The 17,891-nt window shown below is 38.0% G+C and overlaps 1 protein-coding gene across 1 annotated transcript in view; it reads left to right on the top strand.

The window, feature by feature from the left end:
- The window catches only part of TAB2 (TGF-beta activated kinase 1 (MAP3K7) binding protein 2), a 67,029-nt gene that overhangs the window by 19,852 nt on the left and 29,286 nt on the right, over window positions 1–17,891 (top strand). Inside the window, exon 3 of the mRNA XM_044247113.1 lies at window positions 10,054–11,554. Within this exon, the coding sequence (XP_044103048.1) occupies window positions 10,054–11,554 (1,501 nt within the window). The remainder of the gene's footprint in view (window positions 1–10,053; window positions 11,555–17,891) is intronic.

Here is a 17,891-nt window from a genome sequence, read left to right as displayed (position 1 = left end):
TTTCTGCAGCCTGCTGTCTTGCCTCGTCCTTCCTCTTCACACCCCATGCTGCAGACGTCTTCAACTGGAATTCTCTGAACACGCCTGGCTTTTTCTATAGTATAGTGTTTAAGAGCATATGTTTTGAGTTAATATGCTGTATTGTGTCCTTGAAATTCACAAAAAGTGGATCTTAAGTATTCTCACCATCACTGAAAAAACACATGGGGGTGGGGGAAGACTGTGAAGTGGTGGGTGCTTTGAGTAACTTGATTGCTGTGATCGTTTCACAATGTATAAGTATATTAAATCATAATATTGTATTTACTTGTAAAAAATCACATATACAGCCTAAATATGTACCATTTTTATTTCTCAATCATACCTAGTAAAATTGGGGAGAAATAAATAAGTAAAAATAAAATTTAAAAGTAAATAGTAAATAAATAGTGTATGTTTTGGTGATAAGCAGACTTGTGTTCAAGTTTTAACAAGTTACTAATAGTAATTTAATTACCCTCTCAACCCACATTTTCCTCACCTGTGTAGTTGGAATAAAAAAATTCCACAGTGAATTAAATATGATGATGGCAGGTAAAACAACTGGTAGGATACCTGATTCATGAGTGCTCAATAAATGTTAGCAGCCATTACTAGTAATAATAATAGTAGTAGAAGACCTATAGTAATATTTGGTGAATGAATCAGTAGTCCACATTAGTTGATATAGTTAGTATGTAAAAGAAAAAAATGAAAAGTTGGGAGAAAAAAGTAGTAAGAGTAGAGTCAGAAGTTAAAGTATGCAGAGGAGCAGAGATGGTGCAGGAGGAGGGTTGGGGGAAGAGGTGTTTCCCCGTAGAACCCAGGTACCTCTTTCTAACTTTTCTAATTTTTAATGTTATAATAAAATAACATTATACCGAGAGAGTTCAGTGAGTCATTGAAAAGTAGAAAAATAATATATGTTCTTCAATAAAATGTTATGACTTGATATGAAAGAACTGCCCAGAACACTTTCCCAGTAGTACAGCTGTAGAGATTTTGAAGAACCTTAACTGGGAGCATTTTGTAGAATTATTGAAAATATTTTCAAAAAAATAGAGAATGCTATGGTATGGTTTTCAGGGTGTATTAAAACAGAATGCAGGATAGTATGTATAAAGGAGGATGGGGTGTGCCTGGGTGACTCAGTCAGTTAAGGGTCTACGTTCGCCTCAGGTCCCGATCCCAGGGTCCTGGGATCAAGACTCACAAGGGGCTCCCTGCTCAGTGAGGAGTCTGCTTCTCCCTCTCCCTCTGCACAGCCCCTTGCGTGTGCACACGCACACAGGCTCTCTCTCTCTCTTTGAAGTAAAATCTTTTAAAAATAAAAATAAATGAGAAAAGGGGAATATATAGACACATATATTTGCCCTTGTTTCCATAAAGAAATACTGGAAGGATTAAAAACAGAATTAATAAAAGATAGTCACCCATAGTGAGCAAGCGGGAACAGGCCAGATGGGGATGGAAGTAGAAGTGTGACATCTCAACATATATCTTTCTCTATTGTTTTGATCTGTATACATGAATTACCTGTTTTTTTAAATGTAATAAGTAAGCATGTATTCAATTTTACCAAAAAAAGAAAAGAAATGATTTTTTAATTTCTTTTGGTCACCCGGTAATAACACTTTTACCGTGTTTAGCTGGTTTTACAAGGACAAACTTCCTTAGGGCATGCTTCCCAGTATCTAATGATAACCAAAATGAAATCTGTTTTGCTTGCAAATTACTTGTGAGACCACATTCTTTTAAATTGAGTTGGTAATCATTCTGGGCATCCAAGTAATGTGGGTTTCAGCTGATATAACAAGAAATGTTAAAGAAAGGAATGGGGAAGGCTCCTCTGGCAATATGGCTAGGACATACACCTTTCCAAATTTGGGGAGATATTTTTAAAGTAAAGGTACATTTAGGTACCTGTAAATGTATTTCTAAACATCTCTTATTTGGTGACAGCCTTTTCTTTTGGGAGCTGCTATCCCTTTCTCAGTTGGGTGGGCTTCTGTCCTTTCTCTTGGGAGAGCCGCCCTATAAATACTGGTTCAGAACTTAACTAGATGAAAAAAACATGGTGAAGAAGATATAAGAAATTAGTCATCAAAGGATCATGCTATGCTGCCACTTTGTATATTTGCGCTTAAATACTTGCTTCTTAAGAGAACAGAAGTATCTATCCTCTTTTCTCTTCTTGACTTTATTTACTGCTCAGATCCGTCTGTTTGGAGCTACTTATAACATTTCCTTGTGCTGTGGATTCTCTAAGATGGCAATAATATTAGCAGGTGTTACTCATATCTTTAAGTGTTGTTTCTATTTGATAATTAAATCTTAGAGTAGTATAAAAATATTGCATAGTTGACACTGATTTTTTTCCTTTTTTTAACTGAATTTTTCAATTCTTTTAAAGTGACAATTGAATTTATAAGTTTAAAAAATGCTGTTTCTCTTCAAAGCAATACAATAGTTGTGTTCATTCAGTATTTGTAATACTTAGTATTTAAGTACCATATCCTTAGTTGAAGACTTTTCAGATGACCTCCACCCATAGTCCTTATCCAAATTCTTATTAAAATACTTGTCATTCTATATTATATTTATTTGTGAACACATTTATATCCTCTACTAGACCATGAGATCCTCTGCAGTCGTCGTATTCCTTTCTACTCGCCTAATGGAAGTTAGGTAAATTGGTTGAAGGAGTGAATGAATCAGAGTTAGAGAAGGACGTTCATAGATACCTTGATACTATATGTAATCTCCATCTCTGTTCAAGAAGCTTAGGGAAAATGAAAGAGGAACTGGAAATAATGAGTCAGACCTTTTGTAGCTTTGAAGAAAATAAATGCAGGTTTGCATATATACAAAAAAGCAATGATTTTCAACCTTTTGGAATCTCATCCCACACCTTTTGTTAGGCTTAAAGGAAGTGTCATTGAAAGTAACTGGGGTGTATACAAGATGATTTTGGACTTCTTGTCATATCAGAAAGAAGCTATGAAAGACTACTAGGTTCATACCGTATACACATGAGCCAACATGAAATCATTCCCACTAGCCTAAAGGTAGGATACAGTGACCGCAATCAGTTGATATACATCGGAGCACCTGGGTGTCTCACTCGGTTAAGTATCTACCTGTGGCTCAGTTCACTGAGCCGCACATCAGGCTCCTTGCTCAGTGGGCAATCTGCTTCTCCTTCTGCCCCTCTCCCTACTTGTGTGCACTCTCTCTCACTCACTCTCTCAAATAAATAAAAACGTAAAAAAAATTGATGCACATCAGAACATTAAACATACTGAAGTTTTTTTGGTTTTTTTTAAAAACATACTGAAGTTTATGACAATACTGAAAATAAATCTTAGTAACCTTTAGATGTCGCTGAGGGCATCAATTCATTATTCTAAAAACCAGTAGACAGAGAATTTACTTATCCTGTTTCTTCTGTGCAAAGAGTACTAAATAGTTGAAGAGAACAAGTTCTCTGAGGAAGAACTGCAGCTAATACATAAAGAACAATCTTATAATTGGCGTATCACCAGTATCACCATTTTGCAACCCTGAATGAGATAAAGATTCTAAACAGGGATTGTCAGTAACTGCTAGAAATCTTTAGCTGGATTAGGCTGATAAAATCCGTATCTGCCAGGCAGCTTTAAGATCACAAAAGGACAGACGGACATTATTTTATCTCCCTGTGTGATGCAGTAAGAAACAGACCCAATAAAGAGTCTTGCCAAAAATTTGCACATGCACCTGCTTATACATAGAGTTACAACTACTAGTTCACAATGAAATATAGGTTTTGACACCATAGAGTACACCCATCCAGTCTAGATGGAAAATTCTCCTGCAGAAATGATCAGGTTTTTCAACAAAAGACTAGAAAGTTTTTAGAAGAGGAGAAGATTAATTATTAGAAATTTAGGAAGCATATCAGCCAAATTAAATATGTGGACCTCCCTTAGATCCTCATTCAGACTAACTAAAAAGCCGTTGATGATACAAATCAGGATTTCGACACTATTTAGATATTAAGTTTTTTAAGTGGTATTAAGTATTGAATATTTTATGATATTGTCATTGTGGTTATGTTTTTATAGGTCCCTATTTTTAAAAGATACATACTGGGGATGCCTGGGTGGCTCAGTCGTTAAGCATCTGCCTTCATCTCAGGTCATGATCCCGGGGTCTGGGATCAAGACCTGCATCGGGCTCCTTGCTCAGCAGGAAGGTTGCTTCTCCGTCTCCCACTGCCCTGCTTGTGTTCCCTCTCGCTGTCTCTCTCTCTTTCTCTCTCTCTCTCTGTCAAATAAATAAAATCTTTAAAAAAAAAAAAGATACTGAAGTATTTACAGATAAAAGTGAAATAATGTCAGAGACTTGATCTAGCTTGGTTGGGGGAGAAGCTGGGGCACCTCTATTAGATGAAAAAAGATTTGCCATATGTTGATATTGTTAAAGCTGGATGAATATAGAGGAGTTTATCATATTTACCCTTTATTTTTTAATATGTTTTAAATTTTTAAAATGAATTTAGTTAAAAGTACATTTTCTTTTATCCTATTGTGGCTTTATAAAATCCCTGTACGTATACTACTTACCAGTATTTTGCTAATAAGAAAGTGATGTCTTTCTTAAGAAACCTAAGGGTGTCTGAGTTACTGGCATATTACTGGGACTAAAACATGTTGAATAATCAGATTTAATAAAGGATTGAAGGGATTTTTGAGAACTCAAGAGAATTAAGGAGGAAGACTTTGTAAATAATGAGTATCCACTTTCAAAAAGGAAGTGTGGGATTGGATTAAGTAGACAATACACATTTTACTTTGGGGATGTAGGTAGAGAAGAGATGAGAAGATGGGGTCTTTGTAAGCTTTGGTTTAGTGGGGAGAATTTACAGGAATAGCAATAAAGTTAGCTTGAAGCAAAAAGCACCAATTAGGTTTGGCAAAAGATGCGATCTAACTATAATGATAGTAATTGGTTGATAAAGATTGTGGTGAAGTTTTAAATTTTATTTGAAAAACTAATGTCTATCTACTCAGAGTTAGGAATAGGGTAAAAGAATTTTTGTAGAATGAGAGATTTGAACTGTTAAGTTGGGAGGAAAAAAAGTCAAACCTTGCTCACTAACTTTGTTTTGGCATTACCCATTCAAACTGTGGACCATCATTTCTTAACAGTACCTCAGGATGCTTTTTGTAGTTCAGTTTCCTTTAATTAGATTTTTTTTTTCCAATTTATTTATTTTCAGAAAAACAGTATTCATTATTTTTTCACCACACCCAGTGCTCCATGCAAGCTGTGCCCTCTATAATACCCACCACCTGGTACCCCAACCTCCCACCCCCCCCGCCACTTCAAACCCCTCAGATTGTTTTTCAGAGTCCATAGTCTCTCATGGTTCATCTCCCCTTCCAATTTACCCAAAAGCACATACCCTCCCCAGTGTCCATAACCTTACCCCCCTTCTCCCAACCCCCCTCCCCCCAGCAACCCACAGTGTTTCGTGAGATTAAGAGTCACTTATGGTTTGTCTCCCTCCCTATCCCATCTTGTTTCATGGATTCTTCTCCTACCCACTTAAGCCCCCATGTTGCATATGAGGAAGTGGTGATGCAACATGGGGGCTTTAATTAGATTTTATCTTCTATCAAACCACCTATAGACATTTTAACTTGGTTATTCATCTTTTTTATGTCTAAAACTGACCTCTTTCTGTCAGGCTTCTAATCGTCCAGTCCTCTTTGAAGTCATTTTCTCTCTTATAGCCAAATTGTTATTAACTGCTTATTTGTAGTCTTTCATAATTTGTGTCCACTGTCAAACAGTCATTATTTCACATCTTCCAGTAGTGGTCTTGTTGAGAAATTTTCCCTCTCCTATTCATGTCGATTATCAACAGACTACCTTCCCAAACTACTCTTGTGTCTTTACTTCTCCATTCATTCATATTCAGTGGCTCTCCCCATTGCCTATATCAGAGTCCAGACTTTAGTGTCTTTAGACTCATTTTTCAAAATTCTTAATTATAGCATACCTTGAAAATATTGTGGGCTTGGTTCCAGACTACCACAGCCAAGCAAATGTCGTAACAAAGCAAGTCAAGCAAATTTTTTGGTTTCCCGATACATACAAAAATTATGTTTACACTATACTATAGTCTGTTTACTGTTCAGTAACATTATGTCTAAAAAGACAGTGAACATACCTTAATTAAAACAGACTTTATTGTTAAAAAATGCTAACCATCGTGGAGCTTTCAGTGAGTAGCACTCGTCTTGCTGGTGGAGGGTCTTCCCTCCTTGTTGATGGCTGCTGACTGAAGAGGGTGATAGTTGCTGTCGGGGTGGCTGTGGCAGTTTCTTAAAATAAGACAACAATGAAATTCGCTAAATCAATTGCCTCTTTCACAAACAGTTGTCTATAGCATGCTGAGCTGTTTGATGGCATTTTACCCATAGGAGAAAGGACTTCTTTCTAGATGGGAATCAGTCAAATCCTGCCACTGCTTTCTCAACTAAGTTTATGTAATATTCTAAATTCTTTGTTGTCATTCCAACAATCTTCACAGCATCTTCTGAAGTAGATTCCATCTCCAAAGGACCACTTTTTTTCATTCATTAGAAGTAACTCCTCACTCGTTGAACTTTTATCATAAGATTACACAACTCAGTCCTGTCTTAAGGCTCCACTTCTAATTCTCTTGCTCTTTCCACCACATCTGCAGTTACTTCCTGCACTAAATTTAGTCTTGAACCCCTCAAAGTCATCCATGAGGGTTGGGATCAGCTTCTTCCTCACTTCTGTTAATGTTGCTACTTTGACCTCTTCCCATGAATCAAATGCTCTCAAGGTTTTCAGTTTACTTTGCTTGGATCTATCACAGGAATCACTGTCTATGGCAGCTATAATCTTACAAAGGTATATTTCTTAAATAATAAAGCCTGAAAGTCTAATGACCCCTTGATCCATGGACTGTAGAATGGAAAGTGTGTTAGCAGGCGTAAAAACGACATAAATCTCATAGTACATCTCCATCAGAGCTCCTTGGGTGACCAGGTGCATTGTCAGTAAGCAATAATATTTTGAAAGGAATCTTTTTTCTGAGTAGTAGTTCTTAACAGTGGGCTTAAAATATTCAGTGGATCATGTTGCAAACAGATGTGCTGTCATCCAGCCTTTGTTGTTCCCTTTATAGAGCCAAAACAGTGGATTCAGCATTATCGTTAAGGGCCCTATGGTCTTTGGAATAGTAAATGAGCATTGGCTTCAACTTAGTCTCCGGCTGCATTACCTTCTAGCAAGAGAGTGAGCCTGTTCTTTGAAGCCAGGCATTGACTTCTTCTCTATAGTTAAGAAAGTCATAGATGGAATCTTCTTCCAATATAAGGCTGTTTCATCTACATTGAAGATTTGTTGTTTAGTGTAGCCCCTGTCATTAATTCTCTTAGCTGAATCTCATGGAGAACTTGCTGCTGCTTCCATATCAGCCCCTGCTGCTTCACCCTGCACTTGATGTTATGGAGACAGCTTCTCTCTTTAAACCTCATGAACCAACCTCTGCTAGCTTTAACCTTCTCTTCTGCAGCTCCCTCACCTGTCTAAGCCTTCACAGCATTGAAGAGAGGTTAGAGCCTTTCTCTGGATTAGGCTCTGGCTCAAGGGAATGGGGAAACTTTTGCTCTCCTATCCAGACCACTAAAACTTTCTCATATCAGTGATAAGACAGTTTTGGTTTCTTATCATTAATGTGCTCACTGGAGTAGCACTTTTAATTTCTTTCAAGAACTTAAAATCCTTTGCATTTACAACTTTGCTGTTTGGCACCATGCTTACTAAGCTTAGTCCTAGAGTTTGATTGAAAATTGAGATATATGCAGCTCTTCCTTTCACTTGAACACTTAGAAGCCATTGTAGGGTTATTATTACTATTAATTAGGGTAATTTCAGTATTGTTGTGTCACAGAGAATAGGGAAATCCAAGGAGAGGGAAAGAGGGAAACAGTCAGTGGAATAGTCAGAACACACACATTTATCAGTGAACTTCACCATGTCACATGGGTATGATTCATAGCACCCCAAAACAATTAGAGTAGTAACATCGAAAATCACTGGATTCAACGCCTAAATGCCTCAGTCTGTTGAGCATCCAGCTTTTCGGTTTCAGCTCAGATTATGATCTCAGGAGTCGTGGGATCAAGTCCTGGGTGGAGCTCTGCGCTCAGCACAGAGCCTGCTTGAGATTCTCTTTCTCTCCCTCTGCCCCTCCCCCAACCCACATGCTCCCACGTGCACTCTCTCTCTCTCTCTCTAATATAAACAACTAAATCTTAAAAAAAAAAAAAAATCAGTGGATCAGGGATTGCCCTAACAAATATAATAGTAATGATACAGTTTGATATATTCTAACAGTTACGAAAATGTGGCAGAGACATGAAGTTAGCAAATGCTATTGAAAAAATGGTGCCGATAAATTCGCTCAATACAGGGTTGCCACAGACTTTAAATTTGTAAAAAACAACAGTATCTGCAAAGCACAATAAAAGGACATATGCCTGTATTTAATCCCAATCTGTTTTTCTTAATATTTGTTCCACCAAATCTCCAGTACAAATCTTTAAGTCTCTTGTAGTTAACCTTGTTTAGAATATGCTTTTAGTTATTATCACACTAATGTCTGTCTTCACTCATGCCTTTTCCTTCCCCAGGAATTCTTTTTTTCCTATGCAAGTCCTGCATATACTACATATGAAGCCCATCAGACTAAGCCTCCGTTACTAACACATTTCTCTGTACAGTCGTCTGCAATACCAACTCTCTGTTGAACTTAAAAACCACTTACTGTTGGCACATTGTCTTGTTTTAATAATGTTAATTTTTCATAAATCCATGGTTTGTCTCTCTAATTGAGTTGCAAGTTTCTTCTAGGGAAAATTTTGGTTTTGTATGTCATTATTGAGTTTTCTACGGTCTCGGAGTACTGTGTGTATTTTAGGTGTTCAGTAAATATTTTTATGGAGGAGTTATGAGTAGTGATTGGTCAGTCTCTTGAGGATTCTTTAGAAATAATCTGGTTGCTTTTTTGGTTTTGTTTTCATTTCTGTGGAGTAGATTTGTATAGTGCTCTCTAAAGGCAGGGGTAAGAGCTCAGTTGCTCTAGGTGCTACCTTGAGTTTCTATTTCATATGTGTGGGAGATTTTTTTACACAAGTTAAAAGGAAGCATATAAGGAATTGAGATGACTTTGTTGTGTTATTTTAGGACTTTTTCTATTGAAATACTGCATAATATAATATAATTTTTGAAAGAGCTTATTTATTCATTTGGAGAGAGCGTTTGCAAACAGGGGGAAGAGCAGGAGAGGGAGAGAGAATCCTAAGCAGATGCTGTGCTAAGCATGGAGCCTGACACAGGGCCTGATCTCACGATCCTGAGATTATGACCTGAGCTGAAATCAAGAGTCAGAGGCTTAACTGACTGAGCCACCCAGGCACCCCCTACATGTATAATTTTTTAGACAGTCATTAGTTTAGAACAACTCATATAGCACTTGAATGTGCAAAACATTTAATTTTATAGTATTATATGCCTAATGAATATGATACTTGAATGGTTTTATTTTGTTCAGCATTCAAATCGTGTTTTTAATTATATTATAATTTTACTGTATTTGCATGAATCCATTTTACTGTAAAAAAGCTCCTAAAACATTAGTTAACAGTGACTTGGTTTGCTGTCCGCTATTGCTAGTTAGAGCTTTTCCATCATGTTAGTAGTGAGGATTTGTAATTCAAGCATTTACACAAAAAAATAGTTCTTCTCAAATAAAAAGGTTCAAAGGTCTGTTAGAATTGTATTAACTAATCACTTGTTAATCACAATATTTTAATAGTGGTGAGAGTGTAAGATCTGTTAGAATTGTATTAACTAATCACTTGTTAATCACGTAATATTTTAGTAGTGGTGAGCGTGTAGGCATTACCTTCTGGTTCTTAACATAAAACTTTTTATTTTATTTTATAGAATAATAATAACCTGGATGCTTGCTGTGCCGTTCTCTCTCAGGAGAGTACAAGGTATCTTTATGGTGAAGGAGACTTGAATTTCTCGGATGACTCTGGAATTTCTGGCCTACGAAATCACATGACTTCTCTCAACTTGGACTTGCAGTCACAGAATGTTTACCACCATGGAAGAGAAGGAACTAGAATGAATGGAAGCAGGACTCTAACGCACAGCATTAGTGATGGACAACTTCAAGGTGGTCAGTCCAATAATGAACTCTTTCAACAGGAGCCACAGACAGCACCAGCTCAAGTTCCTCAAGGCTTTAATGTTTTTGGAATGTCTAGTACATCTGGTGCTTCAAATTCAGCACCACATCTTGGATTTCAGTTAGGCAGCAAAGGAACATCTAACCTTTCTCAACAAACTCCCAGATTTAATCCCATTATGGTAACTTTAGCCCCAAATATCCAGACTGGTCGTAACACTCCCACATCTTTGCACATACATGGTGTACCTCCACCTGTACTTAACAGTCCACAGGGAAATTCTATCTATATTAGGCCTTACATTACAACTCCTAGTGGTACAGCTCGACAGACGCAACAGCATTCTGGCTGGGTATCTCAGTTTAATCCTCTGAATCCTCAACAAGCCTATCAACCTTCACAACCTGGTCCCTGGACTACTTACCCTGCATCGAATCCTATGTCACATACCTCAGCCCAGCAGCCAAACCAGCAAGGCCACCAGACCTCTCATGTCTACATGCCTATCAGCTCACCTACTACTCCACAGCCACCAACAATTCATTCATCTGGTAGCTCCCAGTCTTCTGCCCATAGCCAATATAACATTCAGAATATTTCAACAGGACCTCGAAAAAACCAGATTGAAATCAAACTTGAACCCCCACAAAGAAACAGTTCTTCAAAATTGCGTTCTTCTGGACCTCGAACCTCCAGCAGTTCGTCTTCAGTCAACAGCCAGACCTTAAATAGAAATCAGCCCACTGTTTACATAGCTGCCAGTCCCCCAAATACTGATGAGGTGATGTCCCGTAGTCAACCCAAGGTCTATATTTCAGCTAATGCTGCCCCAGGAGATGAACAGATCATGCGGAATCAGCCCACTCTCTTCATATCCACAAACTCTGGAGCATCTGCTGCCTCCAGGAATATGTCTGGGCAAGTGAGCATGGGTCCTGCCTTTATTCATCACCACCCTCCCAAAAGTCGAGCAATAGGCAGTAACTCTGCAACTTCTCCTCGAGTCGTGGTCACTCAACCCAATACAAAATATACTTTCAAAATTACAGTTTCTCCTAATAAACCCCCTGCAGTTTCACCGGGGGTGGTGTCCCCTACCTTTGAACTTACAAATCTTCTAAACCATCCTGATCATTATGTAGAAACAGAGAATATGCAGCACCTCACGGACCCTGCATTAGCACATGTGGATAGAATAAGTGAAGCACGGAAGTTGAGTATGGGATCTGATGATGCTGCCTACACTCAAGGTAATGACACTGAAGGTGGGGTCACGTTCCATGCTGGGCTTTTTGGTATCCATTTGATTTTACATGTAGAAATGACTATCAGTGTTATTAGTTCATCTTTTGTAAGTGTCAAATCATACTACTTATAAAACCTCTGAGAGTATTCGGACAAATTGTGAATTTTATTTTTACTGCCATATAACTTAAAGTTTGAAGGATAAGGTTGTCACATCTTCAGCATAATCCACCCTGGTTTGCTTACTTTCTTAGTATCTTAAGACTTGCTTTTCAGTGAATTCTCTTCTCTGTGGTGTTGTTGACTTGCCTTGAAAATTTCTACAGATAAAAATACATAAAAACACATTTTAGTAAGAGATTTAGGGGCCTTGGATAGTCAGTAAATCTGCCTGCTTTGACCAGGCAATTTCTCTGTTCTTCCAGTATTTTCATTTTTCTAATATAACATTGTTAGTCTTATTTTATATCAAAATCTAACTTCTTGCAAGTCCTAGAATAATTTACCTTTAAGAGAGATTTTGAATTCTGTTTGCAGTATGTGTTACTTTCAGCCTCCCTTAAACATCAACTAAAGCAGCCTTTCTTTTTATTTGGAACCATGGATAAAAACATTGGTTAGTCTATCTCACTTGATAATCCTTTTCTGAAATAACCTAGTTGATATTGGAATAATACTAAATTATATCACTTAATTCAAGTAGAGACAATTTCTGTCATATATTTTATATGATTCTTTAAGTTACTTCATCTTCAGTAGGAAACCATTAACTCCTTCAGATAAGAAAGTGGTGGTTCATTGTGTGTTTTCTTGATTATTGATGCGGTTTTGTAGATTAGCTGGGAGTCCTTTAGAGCAACATATCGTGGTCATTTTTGGATCCCAAAATGTAAGAAAAAGTATCATAGGTTGGAAAATACTAGGTTATCACCCCTTTGCAACATGCAGCCCCATACGACTACTAATACCACTTGTCCTTTTAAAATCTTTTGAAAATAGTGGTTTTACTGCTGAGCTTCTCAGAGGAGCCTAATTGTTTGGGCTTATTTTGTGTTTTAAACTACTATATTCTTGTGATTCTCAACTCAAGCTGGGCTGTGATGCTTTCAGATTTCATAAACACCTGTGAAGCTTTTCAATAAGGATGCCCAAGGCTCATCCCAGACTTGCTCAGTTAGAATCTCTGAAAAATGAAGTCTAGGTGTGCAGGCGTGTTTTAAAGGTCCATGGGTGATTCTTTTTTTTTTTTTTTTTTAAAGATTTTATTTATCCATTTGACAGAGAGAGATCACAAGTAGGCAGAGAGGCAGGCAGAGAGAGAGAGGAGGAAGCAGGCTCCCTGCCGAGCAGAGAGCCCGATGCGGGACTCGATCCCAGAACGCTGGGATCATGACCTGAGCCGAAGGCAGCGGCTTAACACACTGAGCTTAAGATTTTATTTATTTATTTGGCAGAGAGAGAGATAACAAGTAGGCAGAAAGAGGAAGGGAAGTAGGCTCCCTGCCTAGCAGAGAGCCCGATGTGGGGCTCGATCCCAGGACCCTGGGATCATGACCTGAGCTGAAGGCAGAGGCTTCCACTGAGCCACCTAGGTGCCCCTCCATGGGTGATTCTGATTGCACTAGAAATTGTGCTAAACTGGATGCATTTTTGTTTAGTTTCAGTCAGTACATGAATTTTAATACACCATTATTAATTTTCCTGATATTTAATTCCTGTTCTCCCACAGTACTCTTCTCTTTCTCTCCTTCCATCAAAATAGCAGCTTTCCTGTATTTAGATACTTACTGTTTCTTAAATGGAGAATAAATTGTTGTGTGAAGATAACTTGATAAAAGGAATTTTCCACTGAAATGGACATAATCACATTTAACTAGAGTGTGAATATAAAGTGTTGCTTAAACTTGTTACCTCCAGTTTCTCTCATTGTTTTTTGAATCTACTCCAGGCAGGATTTTACCCACTATAGTCACCCACAATGCTGTCAAGGTCATAAGTGACAGCATTGTTACAAAACCCATGGTCTCCTTTCAGCCCTCAACTTCCTTGATGTATGTATCAGCAGCATTTACCAGTCAAGCACCCTCTTCACTGTGAAACATTTTGTTCATTCAGCTTCCAGGATACTACTCTAGAATTTCCTCCGCTCTTTTTATTCTTCGCTGATTCTCCCTCCCTCATCTCTTACCTCTTTATCCTTCCACTTCTCAAAGAAACAAGATCAAAACCTCAAAGCTTAATCCTTATGCCTTTCTCTTTTCTGTCGTACCATTCCCTAGGTGATCTCATTCAGTATCATGATTCTAAATATTATGTGCTAATGCTGGAGCGCCTGGGTGGCTCAGTTAAGCGTCCCACTCTTGATTTCTGCTCGGGTTGTGATCTCAAGGTCATGGGATCAAACCCCACGTTGGACTCTGTGCTCAGCACAGTCTACCTAGGATTCTCTCTCTTCCTCTCTCCCTCCCCTGTTGGCATGTGTGCACACTCCCTCTCTCTCTAGATAAATAAAATCTTTTTAAAATAATAAAAAATAAGTAAATATCATGTGCTAGTGATTCCCAAATTTGTAACTCTAACCTGAACTTACTCCCCAAATTTCAAGCCAGTTGATTTAACTAGTTATTTAATATCTCCATTTGAATGTTTACTAGGCATCTCAAAATTTCTGTATCTGCAATACCTTCTGACATTCCCCCAGCTTACTCTTCCTGTGATCAGCCCTCCCATCTCAGTTAGTGGCAACTTAAATTTTTTAGTGCTTAGGCCAGATACTTCAAAAACACCCTTGATCCTTCTTTCTTTCATATTTCACATTTAATTTGACAGTAAAATATGTCAACTCTAACCTTTAAGGTGTATCAGAAGTTTTCTCTCTTCTTACTACCCCATGTCACCATTCTGATCTGAGCTACCATCATCTCTCAAGTGGATTATTGCAGTAGCCTACCTGCTTTCACTCTTGCTTCCTTGTGGTCTTTTTTCAACTCAGCAGCCAGAGAGACTCTGTTAAAAAAAAAAGAATGAGATTATCTCACTCCTCTGCAGATGATGGCTGTTTCATTCAGAGTAAAAGCTATGAAGCCTTACATGACCCACTACCCATCCCTCATCTCTTTTCCTTCTGCTTACCACGTCACTCACTGTTCCAGCCCTGTTGGCATTCCTTAAACATGGTAGGCATGCCTTAGGCTCTTCATATTTGTCTGTTTTCTCTGTCTCAGATTCTCTTCTCCCAGAATCCATGCTTATCTCCCTTCAGATCTTTACTCAAATGTCACCTTCACCCTTTCCATGAGATTATGTTTGATCTTCGTATCTTAATCTCCACCCAGCATTTCCTGTCTCCTTCCTTGCTTATATTTGCTTGGGGGGGCGGGGTGAATGAATAATATTAAGATACAATAGCTAATACCTGCTAAAAGTTTACTATGTGCTAGGCAGTTTTCTGAATGCCCATTCATTTCTCACAACCAAGTATAAAGTAGACACTAGTAGTACTATTCCTATTTTCAGATTAAAACACTTAGGAACAGGGGCCACCTGCATGACTCAGTCAGTTAAGCGTCCAGATTTTGATTTTGACTCAGGTCATGATCTCGGGGTCACAAGATCGAGCCCCTCATTGGCCTCCATACTGAACATGGAGCCCGCTCTGAATTTTCTTCTCTCTTATTTATTTAATTTATGAACATGCTGGGTAAGTAAGAACCTTGCCAAAGGACAAGTAACAGAGTCAACGGCATTGTAATATCTTTCCACACTTTCAAAATAAACCCCTTGGAAAGATGCTTCAAGTTTGTCTTGTAGCATCACGTAACCCCTGGTACGTCATTGTGGGGACCACATGTGCCCCGGTTTAAGAAGTGTGAAGCTAAAAGATCACTCAGTGTAAAGTAAAACAAAAACAGGCAGCTATAGGGAAAGAAATCACAACATACAGTTGTAATTAGGAAAACAATTTGAAAAATAAATACCCTGGAGTGGTATAGGGAACACCTTCTAAAGGCACCTAAAGGTTAAAAAAAAAAAAGATTAAAAAAATTGCTGATGAGTGCAGGCTCTGGTCTGAGAGCTCAAAGTCCAAATAGCAAATAGCAGGGTTCCTCAGAATCTGCCACTCAGATTACTTTTCTTCACTAACAGCCTTCAGAACATTTAAACAACCATGCTCACTTTCTTTAAACATATCTACGTGCGAAATTCTGAATTTCATAACATCTGTGTGGCCACGCACCCTTGTATTTTCTCTGTGCGTGCACACCGTATTGGGGAGATACTGTTCTGCAGCCTTCCATCTCGTTTCCTTCTGTTTCATATGGAACTGCTGTTGACCCAGATTTATGCATATCCGGTGACAAAGTTTTGATTGAGTGTTTTTTTTCTGACTCTATTCTATTAGTATCAAAGGATTGTTCTTTTCTGAAAATACATCTTTTTTTTTTTTTAAAGATTTTATTTATTTGATAACAAGAGAGATCACAAGTAGAGGCAGACGGTGGGGGGTGGGGTGGGTGGAGGGGAGGCAGGCTCCCCACTGAGCAGAGAGCCCGATGTGGGGCTCAATCCCAGGACCCTGAGATCACTACCGGAGCTGAAGGCAGAGGCTTAACCCACTCAGCCACCCAGGTGCCCCAAAATGCATCTTTTATGATGGTACCTTACATGTGCATGATGCTCTGCCGTTCCTGCAGTGCTCACTACCATAATACTAGATAATACTGATTTTAAGCAAGCATCTTTCCTCAGCTCTGATTTCTGTGGGGTTGGCAATACAGAGAAAAGCAGTCTCTCTCCCTCCTGCAGTGAAATTGGTCTTTCTATAGTTCCTGGAACATGACTGTTTCCAAGTTGGAAAAGAAGCTGAGCCAGGTACTAGAGTCATAGGAAAATATTTTTCTCAGACTGAGGAGGGAATATACACATAAATATATTTGGTAAACAAAATGCATTATTTTTTTCATTTGTATTTCATATAACGTTTTAAATCTACAATAAAACATTTCAAAAAAGAGAACTTATGTTTTAAAAAGATACTTTGTTGGATATGCCCTCTGCTATAGAATGAGCAGAAGAAAAAGATGTAAATTAATGAAACTTCTACCACGATCCCACTTATTTCTCCACCAAATCTCCCACTGCCACTGCTAAAGGAAATAAATTGCACTTGAGTCTTTAAACTACCACAGGAACCAGGGACACAAATGATTGCCCAACAGAAAAGACAAATTCAGGTTTGAGAGAAGTTCCATTTCATAGTCTATGGATATGAAGAAGACTCTTATTTTACCTGCTAAGAAGAACAAAGATGGAAGCGAAAATTGCTTAGCAGCAGTAAGATTACTGTGTGGCCGAATGGTTACATTTACCCCCCTTCAGTTATACTACCTGACTCTACCTGACTTCTGAAAGTACCAGTAAATACCTGATTATTCACTGTTTTCTGAGGCTTTCTCGTGTTTTCTGTTAATAGAAATATGCTCTTAGTAACACTGGCAACTGCTATGATGTGGAGAACAAATGCTTCACTCATTCAAGCCAGTTTTCATGGCCAGGGGAAAAAGGCCTGCTTTCTATGCTAGATGCTCTTACAAACTACCACTGCTGCCAAAAAATAATTTCTTCTCTGTTATTTCTACAGAAATCCATCTGTGCGGTGTTAAAAGTTACATATATAAGGTCATAAACATTTTTAATGATACTTCAGTACTTTCCTTCCAGTTATATTTATAGTCCTGTCATATTGTTAAGCAGTAGCCTTGACTTTGAACCTAAAATAGAAAAACAAATAAGAAAACTTACAACATGAAAATGAGCTTCTTGGACTTTGTATTTCTTATTCCTTGTCATTTTCTTTTTTATCAGTGCTTCTCTCCAAATCACAACACCTTTCTGTTTAATAAGATTTAATAAAAATGCTTAACCATGACAAAAATTGAGAGAGCTAAGTATTCTTTCCAAGAGGAGATATAACTTCAGTTAGTTCAGATTTTTTATTTTGCCTTTTGCCTTTATTTTATGCACCTACTGATTAGAAATGCCTTTTTTGACTTACTATGTTGACCTTGAGATTATGTTAGGTAATTAAATCAAAGTGAAGCTTAATTGACATCAACCTGTACAGAATTTTCATAGTTTCTTCCCAATCTTGAGACTAACTATCTTTTTAAATTTGAAATAAATCTCAGGGTTGGGAGACTTTAAAATTCATCTCACATTCTTCAAAGATTATCTAATCCATTTGCTTATCCAACACCTTAATCCTACAAAGTCCCCAGTAAGTATGAATCCATTCTGTACATGCTTGCATAGCTAAAGAACACTGCACTCTTCTAGCAAGTT

Source organism: Neovison vison, chromosome 1 (genome assembly GCF_020171115.1).
Source record: "Neovison vison isolate M4711 chromosome 1, ASM_NN_V1, whole genome shotgun sequence".
NCBI lineage: Eukaryota > Metazoa > Chordata > Mammalia > Carnivora > Mustelidae > Neogale > Neogale vison.
Note: the sequence above shows the minus strand (reverse complement) of the source record. Positions and strands in the feature narration are given on the sequence as shown.